The following is a 12,035-nucleotide window of genomic DNA, read 5'->3' as shown; positions in this document are numbered from 1 at the left end:
AGGTGGCCGTCTATTTCAATTAACAATAAAGTTATGGGGACGTATGAACTTGTACAAATCATATATTTATGAGTTTTGCAGGGTCCATCTTGGGTCTCATAAAGATGATTCGAATCATTCTTTCGGAAAAAATTCTAACCGATATCGGATTGAACTGATTTTTTACAGAACTTCATAAAAAAATAATTTAAAAATAATAGGCAGTTCGAATCATCTTTGTGGGACTCAAAATAGACCCCACAAAACTCATATGTATATAGCAGTACCAACAATGCTACACATACAACAATTCAAATATAATACCAAACACAACCTCTCACATGTGTGGGTTCCACATATATGTGAGAAATTGTGTAAAAAGTTGTATTTGAATTATTGTGTAAGTATATTTTTGTTGCAGTACTCTCCAATTAAGGGGCCCACAAAACTCATATGTACATAACATTACCAACAATGCTACACATATAACAATTCAAGCACAACATCAAACACAATCTCTCACATGTGTGGGTCCCACGTATATATGATAAGTTGTGTTTGAATTATTGTGAGTGTATTTTTGTAGCAGTAGCAATTTGTTACGGAAGTCTTAGAGCATCCACAATGTAATAATCAAAACTAAAAGGTTGCTAAAGTTAGCAATGTTTGCTCAAAAAAGTGCTCACATTGTAATAACCAAACTTAGCAACCTCTTAGCAACTCATTAAATTTTGACCTTTGAATAACCAAACTTAACAACTTTTACCAATAACCAAAACTCAATAACCAAACTCAATAACCAAATGCAAAACTAAAAAATTAAAAAAACACCTCACATTAGAATCGTCTTATCGAGACGAATAATTTGATGTGATCGGGTGCGTGATTGGAACTCGTTTGCAATTGGACATAGATGCATTGCGTATTGTGGGGGTTTTTTTTTATAGGGATACAAAAATAACTAATGTGGAGATCAAGTTTGTTAGGTTTGATTATGAATTAAATAAATAATCAAATGCTGACGTGGCACATTTTGGTTATCAATTTTGATTATTTCCATGGCGGATGCTCTTAGAGCAGCCTAAAGTTTCGCGTTTTACGTCCAAAATTTTCTCTACTCTTTCTTGCCGTTTCTCTCTCTCTCCCGATCTAAACGTAGCAGAAAGACTGTCCGGTGAATCTCCCACAAACACCGAACAAAATGGTCAGTTCTCTCTCTCTCTCTCTCTCTCTCTCTCTCTCTCTCTCTCTGTCTCTCTCTCTCCGACCAGCTCTCTCAGCTTACGGTCTCTGATATTGGTTCAGCGATAAATTGTTTAGTAATATCCTAACCTTGTTGATCTGCTTGTAGTGCCGAAACTGGTAAATTGTTATGGGATTTCAAGGTAGTGACAGTTTCATTTACTGACCAAATTATATTGGGTATGTTAGGCAAACAAGTAACGTGGATCTGTATTTGTCTTGTCACAATTGGACCTGGATCTAATTGTTGTTAATAAGTTGTAAATTATTTTTTCCCTCTGATTTAAAGAAAGCCTTGTGTAACGAAATTAGAGAGTGGGGAAGGAAAAGTTAAGCATGGGTTCAGGAACTTCAGTTCCTTTAAGACTCCTACCGGAGTCAGAATTTCAGAAAAATAGTTTTGGAGAAGAATTTTATTTTCGAAATAGTTTTGCAAAAGAAATTCGGAAAATTTATATGAAATAGAAACACCCATTGTTTGTGTTTGAGTGAATATTGTTTCAGAGAATAAAGTTTAGGTGTCAATCCATGACTACTCCTATCAGTGTAAAAAAGAAAATATTCCCAAAAGTATTTAATTTTAACATAGTTTTGCCAAAATAAAAAATTTGGAAATTGTTTTTGGAAATAGTCATGCCCCTCGTTTGGTGTGTATTGTTTTCAGAATTCAAAATTATCTTTTTGGTTCTTTAAAAAGATAAGGTGTGCATAAAGAATTTCCTGAGAACAAGTTTTCCAGAAACCGTTCTAAAATAAACTTTTCATTTTTTTCTTTTAGTAACGTGACAAGAAAACTGAAAACAAAACGATACCCAACAGTTGGTTGTGGTTTTTATGATGTGTGTGTTGCCTTCTTTGGAGCATTCTGTCTAGTTGTGCTGATTTTTTTAGTACGAAGCGAGATGTCAACTGGACCTCGACACAGTGATATAATGTGTAGGAGCTAGATCTTTTTAATGGCACCGTGGCAGTTTTTTTTGTTGTTTGTTACAATAACCGCCTTGCTATAATGACACGAATGATATCTTGTGGTTTAATTGATGGAAAATGGCAGCACCCAATAAAAGTTTATAAACAGTGTGGATTGGATTATTCTTAGGCCCAAGCCTTAATTTGGCATATGTTGGATGATGTAGGGCCTACTTGGGATATTAACTAGACAGTGGCTCGAACATTAACGGCTGTGACTTTTCATCAGCCTTGTGACTTTTCATTTAGGGAAGTTTGACCATAGATTCAATATATGTAACTATTAGATAACACATTCATCCTACCCAGCTGTATAGGGAATATGAACGGTCTTTGGTATTGAACCCATTAGGAGCCTATGAATTGATGTACTTCAAAAGTTATAATATTTACAAATTCTAGCAGATTTAAGCTTTTTAAGATTGTGTGATGCAATCATTTTCTTTGGTGTGATGCTAATTGCTAAAGAGGCCCTGCCTCAGGTTGTCTAGGTGTGATGCCTAGAATTCTTTTATCTATCTACTCTAAACGTCCACTGTTCACCGGTGTTCTAAAACAAGGTATTCCTCGCCGAGTACTCGCTCTAAGGTGCCTGGCCGAGGGGACTAATCCCTACTCGGTGAGCATTACTCGCCGACTAACGCCAGTACTCGCTCCAAGGTGCCTAGCCGAGCGACTACCAAGTAGCGAGTTTTAGAACCCTGCTGTTCACAACCCCAAAACAACCCCTTTTCTTTCTGTTTTGATCATCTTAATCTTCTTTCAAATCTGTCCTAAATTATTAATTGACCACAATTAAACCTGGCAATTGATGAAAGAAATCATGGTGAGGAACCAGGTGGTGGTGATGAACATCCACTCCAATATGAGGAAAAATATACACATATTCAAGGACATTGTATGAGCACTCACTTATCTAGATGCATGTATAGGGGTCATGCTGGCATGTACTTGTGTGTGTTTGAATTTTGCCCGTAGGGTAAAATGGTAGCAATATTGAGACAAAGACAAGAAGAACTCAAAGATAACATGACCTTAGCTGCATAAATTTGATGAGTTGTGGCAACTAACCAAACTTTAGTTTCAACAATTTCCAGGCTCAAAATATGTGGTAGTCCACTATGGGCAGGGGATCTGGAGCATATTGTGCTCACTGCTCAGTATTGATGTTTTGTCCTTAAGCTAAGGATTATAATTCTATTTTTGGAAGAATGGTACTGATTTTGACATACGATATAGGATCCATGTATGATCTTTAAACATGTTTAGGATTGTTGTTACGGGTTGTGACAACAATCCCTGGAAAACATGATATCTACCATGTATGATCCTTTGTATATTAACTGCTCACTTTCTAACCTGATATCTTTTTTATTCTCTTTGTTATAGGAGTCATGTCCTAAAGTGAAAAACATTCTTCTCTTGGATTCGGAAGGGAAACGTGTAGCTGTCAAGTACTATTCAGATGACTGGCCGACAAACAGTGCAAGGGAAACTTTTGAGAAAGCTGTATTTACCAAGACGCAAAAGACTAATGCCCGAACAGAAGGTGAAATTTGGATTTGGTGTTTATTAGATTCTTGTGGTATTATCAACGTGGATTTGTTTTCTTATTAGACGGTTCTCTCGTCACGAGGAACCATCACCGATCTCAAATACGAGATCAGAGCGCCCCTAATGTACGGGTCGAGCTGTAACCCTCTCCCCAACCACCACTCAAGATGATTTGAGAAGAGTTGAATACATAATCCACATCCGTTCGGGAGAGCTGGATGGGGCAAGGGGTCTTTCTTTAGGACTTCTTAAACCCGGTAGCGAGCGAAAGGGGGCTAGGCTCCTTTTCTGTACGAGCATCGAGCAGAAGACCTTTCACGATAGGCCTAAGAAGGAAGTTCGCTCTTTCCCTATTTATTGATCTTGCTAACTCGTGAACTAACTAAATCAAGTAGTTCTTCCCCTGCCCGCCATGACTGACCTGAGGAAGGACTGGTCGAAGGGCTGTCCTTTCCAGTTACCATACCATTTTCTAGCATACTATCTTTTGAAAATAGTCTGTTTAAAATGGTATGCTCTTCTAGGGATAGATTTAGGAAGTCGTAAAAGCACTAGAAACGCGTGTTTAGTGGTTTGCAAGTTTTATTTTTTGTGATTATTAAACTGTGTTTATCTTTCATAATGCGTGGGAGTTTAAAGTATCTTTTGTTTTGAAGGTTTAGGCGATAGGGTGGTTAAAATGTTTAACATGGACTTAATCCTGCATTAATGGTGTTGCTATTTAATCTGCAGCGGAGATAACAATGCTGGAGAGCAACATTGTTGTTTACAAGTTCATGCAAGACCTTCACTTCTTTGTTACTGGGGGTGAAGATGAAAATGAAGTCATCTTGGCCAATGTTCTTCAGGGTTTTTTTGATGCAGTTGGTCTACTCCTAAGGTACCTTGTGATAGGACTTGCCGTTCCTTTCTGTATATGCATTGCAGTCAGTTGTCAATATTTTTGAAAGCCCTAAAACTCTGTTAACTTTCACATGTCTATTTGTAGGGGCAATGTTGAAAAGAAGGAGGCACTCGAGAACTTAGATCTGATTCTTTTATGCATTGATGAAATTATTGATGGCGGGTATGTATGATAAATTTCACTCTCTCTACAGTTATACCTATATACGGTTTACTACTTGGAGAAATTTTGGGGATCATCAAAGGTGGATTTGGCTTTTGGATATTGTTTGTAGTTTGGTGTGGGAATTTACGTTTCAGAACAAAGTTGTACCATGTTTCGGAATGTGCACACCAAAACGTAGTTTGTTGGGGTATTGGAGTTCCCTGGTAACATAAATCCAAAGTCTTCAATAAAATCTTCATGGGTTGAACTCTTAGAATCATCTCTTCTTACCCTGTTGTGCTCTTGTGCCTCTCCAATGCTTGACCAACCCTAATAATGATTTAGGGTATGTCTTTTGTGGTCTCCGTCCAGTTAGGGCTGAAAAAACCCTTTAAAACTGAGCTTACGCCACAGGGTTCTCTCTTCTGGTATGAAGCTATGGCTCAGGCACAATCACACTGTGCCCTGCACCAACCAAACCAAATTGAGCCTTAAGTCTCAATCAATTGGGGTCGGCTTTGTCGAGGGCATTGTGTTCCGTAGTAGCCAGTCAGCCTAGATCCTTGCGCATTTCTAAGGTCAATTTCGGTCTCTCTCTCCCCTTGGTGCTATCATCTGCCGGAACCATATCAATCCTCCTAACTAGTAACTACTGTATCAACGGGTCTACGTTAGACATGACTAAACCTTAGTCTATGTTTTCATATCTAATTCTATCTCACAAAGTCTTACCACACATCCATCTCAGCATTCTCATTTCGCTACAGCCTACACTCAACTTACTCACATGTTTCTTAGCAGCCCAACACTCTATGCCGTATGATTTTCCTTGGGCGTTAAGGTTCATTGGGACTTCACGTTGACCACTCACCACTCCTTGAGATTTTTAATGTTCCAACTAATGTCACTCTTTTTGCAACTGGCATCCGGAACCTGCAACCATGCGAAGGACTTCAAAGACATGTATCCCACGCCTTGCCTATGTCATCCAAGTTGGACACAGAGATTATGGAGAACCTAAAAGAGTCTATCCAACGCTGCTCTGAAATGTTTGTGGCCAACGGCCATCTTTTTGAACAGTATCAAAATTCCAAACTTTTGACTTCTTGTTTAATGCAAAACTTGATCTTTTACACGTAAAACCTTTTCTTGGATGGAAGTCCACTAACCATAACTTGTGTGACTCAAACTAATACTCCCTCCGTCCCTTTTTAATTGTCTTGCTTCGTAACTCCAACTTATTAAAAAGACATCATCATTATACCTTTCACATTAACTTTTTCCTCCACTTTCCCTACTTACCCATCATCATTATACTTTTACTCACTAACTTTTCAAAATAGAATCTACTTTTAGGGATAAAATAGACAATGCACCAACTTTTACCCACTAACTTTACAAAATGAACACTTGTTAAAGGACAACCCAAAATGGAATACTAGACTCTAAATAAGGGACGGAGGGAGTAGCAAAGACCATTTGTAGGTCATTTGCATGCTATATCAGAATGTGTTTGTCCGCAGCTTTCAGGAAATTATTGTGCTTGTATTACTGAACTCTCATGTTCTTTTCTGCTTTTTTTTTCAGCTAAGCTTCTACCTTTCACACCAACATCCGCTCCCCACTCTTTGACACAAGCCTTAACTGCCGAATACTTGTCCCCATTAGTCAAACCCATCACATTTCAATTAATGATCTTGATCTGCAGCAAAAACACAGTAAATTGCCACCTAAACTTCTACTACCCTCCCTTGAATCTCCTTCTTACCCCATTTTTCTTCTACTATCCCAAATGACAAGCACCCACCCAACGTGCCCTACACATGGGCTTAAAAGTTTCTTTTTGAGTAGTTTGTATGGTTAGGATTCAAGGGAGTCTAACCCATCCCTCGACCAATTCCAAGATTTTTATATCTTTTATATAGACTTGGTGATAAGTCCTTTTCTGTCTTAGGCCTTCTGTTGTAATTTGTAGATGCATGGCATCCCCTTTTGACGACTAATCTAATATTCTTTTGTTTGATATGAAAAATACCTACTTTGTCTTTGACACCTTACAATTGGTGGGCAGAATTGTCCTCGAAACTGATGCAAATCTAATTGCTGGGAAGGTTGCTACCCATAGTCTGGATTCTGGTGCACCTCTGTCTGAGCAGGTACCTCTGCTGCTTTTAACCTCTTCCAAATGAAAACATAGAAAAAATGTTAACCACAGAATTCGGAAGCAATGGCTGCCACCACATAAAACATCATTGTGTTTCACTAGTGATAATCTTTAAGTGCTTTTTCTTCTGAAATTTACTTTTGCAGACTATAAGTCAGGCATTGGCCACTGCGCGTGAACATCTTACGAGATCCTTGCTTAAGTGATGCCCTGAACTAACAGAAGAAAGAGGACCACTCCAGGACTCTCAAATGTTCTGGTTTTGTATTTTTTTTTAGTTTTTGTGGTGGACTCCCTTATTTTATGCGGATGATGCTGCCATTGCACGCTTTAAAAGCTTCAATTATACTCACAGGGTGTTGGGTTTTGCCATGTTTGGATGTTTTTGTTAAGGAGGAATCATAGAATTGGACATTGAATGAGATAAATTTAATGGAGAAATGGCTGACGGGTATTGCGCCCAGAATTTAGTGTTATTAATTAGTTTGAGTCAGCTGATTAGGAGCCATTGTCAAGTTTCCATTCTGTTGATTCCTGAATTTGTATCTCTTACATTTTATTTTTGCTCATATAGACAAATATGCACTTGTGCATCCACAAATCAGTACATAAACCTAGAGAACCAACATTTAGGGACGGGAGATTGAATCGCAATATACGTGCATCAACAAAATCATATGGGTAAACAATTGGGAATGGGTTTCAACATTTACTTTTGGACGTTTCTCTGGAAAACTTAAGTTGTGGAGGATTTTCTTTGCTGATGGATATTGTTGTGCCAGCCGTTTGTGCCTGGATGATTTTCTGAGCTAAACTTTTTCTTCTGTGACTCCTTAGCTTTTTAACTCACTTTTGCCTAATCCTTGTCATTTTTTTTAATCAGTTTGGAATAGAAAAGAGGCTAACCAAATATACATGCTTGTCATATTTCTATCCCTACTTAGCTTTTTAACTCACTTTTGCCTAATCCTTGTCATTCTCTTTGTATCTCTGTTGTATCTAAAGAATATGATGGTTTTTGTTTTTGGGTAAATAAAGAATATGATGTTTTTCATAGTTCAAACCAAACCAAACCAAACGTCCCAATTACTTGGAGTCGGCTACATAAATTTTTTCTCTCTATTAAGCTCTGTCAAGGAACACTTGTTTATACAAATCCATTATACTCATATCTTTGTGCACAACATCTAATTTTAATTGCGCACAACATCTAATGTCAATTTAGGTCTATCTCTCTCCGTAGCATTGCTACCCAAAGATATCATATTCGCTCTCTTAACTATTGCATCTCTTAGTCTACGGCAGACATGCTCAAACCTCCTTAGCATATTTTCCCTCAATTCCTCCTCTATAGGTGCTACACCTACCATCTCACGAACCATTTCATTTCTAATATTGTCTCGTCTAGTCTTACAACACATCTATCTCAACATTCTCATGGTTCGGAAAAGGAAAAAAAAAAAAAAAGCAACTAGAGGATTTGGGTGCCACTTCAAGGGCTAAAAAATCACCACCTAAAAGCGTATGTAAAAATGCATGTAACGAACTACATAACAAAATGTGTAAAATGGTTAGAACTCAATTTTGTGTGGACTCGGGGGCTGCTGCCCCCTGAGCACAGCAGCAAGCAGCAACCACTTAATCCTACACCGTTTCATGCCTAACAATTTGCCCAATCTCATGGCTCTTAATTCCTGTTTGGCTTAAATTTGTAAACAACTCTGTGTTTGGTTTGGTATTTGAAAAGTTTTTTGAAAAATAGTAGAGGTAATAAGTGGAGAGAGATAGATAGAGAAATGTTGGAAGTAGCGGAAATCTAGGGGAAATTTTTTGAAAAATGCTTTTCAAAAAGGGAAGAGAACACAGAAACTCATTAGAGCATCTTCAACCTACATCCAAAACTCCAAAATGGAGAACGGATGTGACATGTTGGAGGGAGATTTTGTAATTTATTCCTACTTTTTGCACTTTATGAAAGAATCTAGGAGATACCCATCGTACTTTTTAAAGATTTAGGTCTTCAAATGGCCTTTGGTTCTCCAAATATGAAGATCCTACTCTCATTTTGGAGATAAAATTTCTAAAAGGTACGATGGATCCCTCCTAGATTCCCATTTTGCCACCAACTTATCCTTTTGCACAAAGGACAATTGAGATAAGCAAAAATTGACACCTTGCAACAATGGGAAAAATTGCTAATGAACATTACATATTTTACATTTTACCTACCCACACCTCTTTCACTACTACACCAATACTCTCTAGGTACCCTATGGTTAGGGTACTCTAAGGTAGGACAGGGTACCCTAGGGTTTAGGCACTTTCATAGAATTTTAGGATGCACTACCTATTATAAGGTTTTAATTTTTTAGGCACTTTCATAGGGTACCCTAGGGTTTTAGACACTTTCACTAACTTTCAGTTATTAGTGAACTTTCACTAGTTTTACAAAAATGGTATTTTCGCAATCATACAACACACTTGTCCTTATATTTGATTGCAAAAGGTCTTGTTCTTAAGCTCAAAAAATGTAAATATGAGAGATTTTTGGCCAAGTCTCCCTATAAATTAATATGGGAGGTAGAAGATGAAAAAGTTGTCAATGTTAGTTGTAGGGAGATATTTTCGACAGGCCCAGATAGGGTGTGTACACATCATACGTGGGACCATGGTCCGAGTAAGACGGGATACATCGCCGTGCAAGACGGTGGTCGGCGATATGGACCAGTGACATGTGAAGTCATTGGTCCAGGAAGTCTGCACAGGGCCAAGGACCAGTGGGCATGAGAAGTTACAGGTCCATGAGATTGATAAAGAACCAATGACATATGAAGTCACTGGTCCAAGTAGTCTGTTCGGCAATGAGAGGGCCGAACAGGAGGAGAACTATAGGGAAGGCAGCCTCAGATGCATCAAACACTCTGGAAGGTTCCAGAACAGTGGAATTCCTAAAGGAATAAGATCTTGAGAATATAGGATCAAGGTAAGATACCCAACGGGAATGGGATGTTCGGCTAGTTATGGAAAAGAGTCATAAAAGGATCAAGGTAATGAATTGATAAGGGAACGAGAATCCAAGATATTCTGGGTTTCCTATACGAGGTAAGAAACCTAGGGCAACACGGATACTTGGGTAGCAAGCATCTATGAATCTATAGATACGAGGTAAACCTGGGGGTAAAAGGTACACAATACATTGTATTCAGACAATACTTCCTATTGATATTTAGGATTTTCTGCTAGTACGTGATACTAACTTTGGCATCAGAGAACCTTTGCCACGAGAGGCCAATGTGCGCTCACCCCTTGTCTGTTTTGCAGATTAAGGTTCCGACGACGAATTAAGGTTCCAGTGAAGAGGCACGAGAAGCAGTTACATTGTTGTGTTGTTCAAAGCTCCATTCGTTTTTGTCCACCTACATTAGTTTTGGCAATATCATAACACAGCCCAATTGTTGGAATAATAGACCCTGCTTGAATATCTTTTGTTCTCAAAGCAAAAGCCACTTCTAAAAATTGGTCGCAATCCTTTATATTGCGCTTACAAAAACTCTCACAATAGGAATGTGACTATTTACGAACATCAACAAAAAGCCGAAAAATAATGAAAACAAGCTTACGACCGTTGTCTCTAGAACAATAGCCACTTTCCACTGAATAAAATGCCAAAGAACCACCAACTACCAATGAAAAAAGAGGGATAAATGAAAAAGAAGAAGAGAAAAAGAAGAGTCCTGCCTGTTACTGTCGAATTCTGCAAGATTGCTCACCCAACCTCCGCTATTCGCTTATGGCCTTCCCTGAACCTCTATTGAGTGACTGAAGTAGAATTCCTCAACCACTAAACCCTAGACTTATAAAGAAGAAAAAGAACCTTGAAACAATTAAAGCGACAAAGATGGACCCGTGGCTAATTAGGAATACGATTTTGAAATAGCTCTTATAAGGGCAATGAACTGGAAAATAAGTCAAACCAAGTTTTAGTTTGATATGCTAAACTTTGTATAATTAGGTCCAATATTAGTTACATGTGAACCGAAGAACATAAAAATAACAAAGTAGGGTATATAAATTAGAGGCAGCATAGGCCAATTCTTTATAAAAGCTGTATAAAAATATTTAATCAGGCAAACATATTCCAACAATAGGAAACAGATATAGGAAAAAACCCAAGAACACAAAAATATTATCTAGTGGAAGGCATTGCAAGTCATCAAGTAGGAAGAAAGTGAAAATGAGATAAATGCAAGAGGATCGTTCCACTCCATAACTTACAATTCCAAACCTTGAGTACAACGATCCCATAAAATCCTTTCTTTTTTGGGTTAGGTAAACAACTTCGGAAAGAATACATTGGGGGGGAAGAAAATAAATAATACTGTTATGCTGGCTTTTGTAAGATGAAACTGCTAATCCAACACCAACCAAGGCAAAAGTGGGCCATACTTTCACATTTATTGCTATCAAAGCAGAACATATTCCTAAAACCCCAAATATGCAATCCTTAGTTGTAAACTTACTAATACTTTCGAAGTAAAGTGTCAACATAAAAATATTCAAAGTATTTGGCATCATAAAAATATTTTTTTTCCTGTACACATTTGTTTTCTTAGATAGGTCTTTAATATGATGCAAATGTACCTTTTTGGTTTTCCTGGTATTCATCATACAAAATGAGCTTTTTAAAATTACACATTCGTTGACATCAAGAAATGAGTTATACCTATAATATAACAATAAAGCTAGGGCAAAAAGGCATGAACACGTGATAGAAGAAATAAAATCTATAACGAGCACCCAAAAAAATAACACGAAGCTGAAGCACCAATTGGCAAGAACTATGTTACATTAACAGAAAGATGTTCTTGTTTCTTTCTTTGTCAGCATAAAGAACAAAGAACAAAGAACAATCAGCAGTGAGAATTAACTAGACTCTCTCTCAGAACATAAGAACAAAGAGAAATTGTCAGTATCAACGAACATATAATTTACTGAACGATAAATAGCAGTGTAAGTGAAAAACAATGACCATTACACAATAAGCCCGTTGAAACGCCCCTAATTTTAGGTACGTTAAAG

General features: G+C 37.7%; 1 protein-coding gene across 2 annotated transcripts; it reads left to right on the top strand.

The window, feature by feature from the left end:
- Nucleotides 1-586: 586 nt before the first annotated feature.
- On the top strand, nt 587-7,419 carry LOC131316385 (coatomer subunit zeta-1-like). Of its 2 annotated transcripts, XM_058345730.1 has the most exons (7): nt 587-605; nt 1,067-1,183; nt 3,580-3,739; nt 4,477-4,624; nt 4,733-4,810; nt 6,864-6,948; nt 7,103-7,419. In XM_058345730.1, exons 2-7 carry the CDS (start codon nt 1,181-1,183, stop codon nt 7,160-7,162), a joined length of 534 nt encoding a protein of 177 aa, XP_058201713.1. In that variant the 5' UTR covers nt 587-605; nt 1,067-1,180; the 3' UTR covers nt 7,163-7,419. The 2 variants fall into 2 exon arrangements, with proteins under 2 accessions (XP_058201713.1, XP_058201714.1); XM_058345731.1 differs by lacking the exon at nt 587-605 and having other exon boundaries at nt 1,049-1,183.
- Nucleotides 7,420-12,035: the final 4,616 nt, after the last annotated feature.

The sequence above is a fragment of the Rhododendron vialii genome, chromosome 2a, assembly GCF_030253575.1.
Source record: "Rhododendron vialii isolate Sample 1 chromosome 2a, ASM3025357v1".
Lineage (NCBI taxonomy): Eukaryota > Viridiplantae > Streptophyta > Magnoliopsida > Ericales > Ericaceae > Rhododendron > Rhododendron vialii.
Note: the sequence above shows the minus strand (reverse complement) of the source record. Positions and strands in the feature narration are given on the sequence as shown.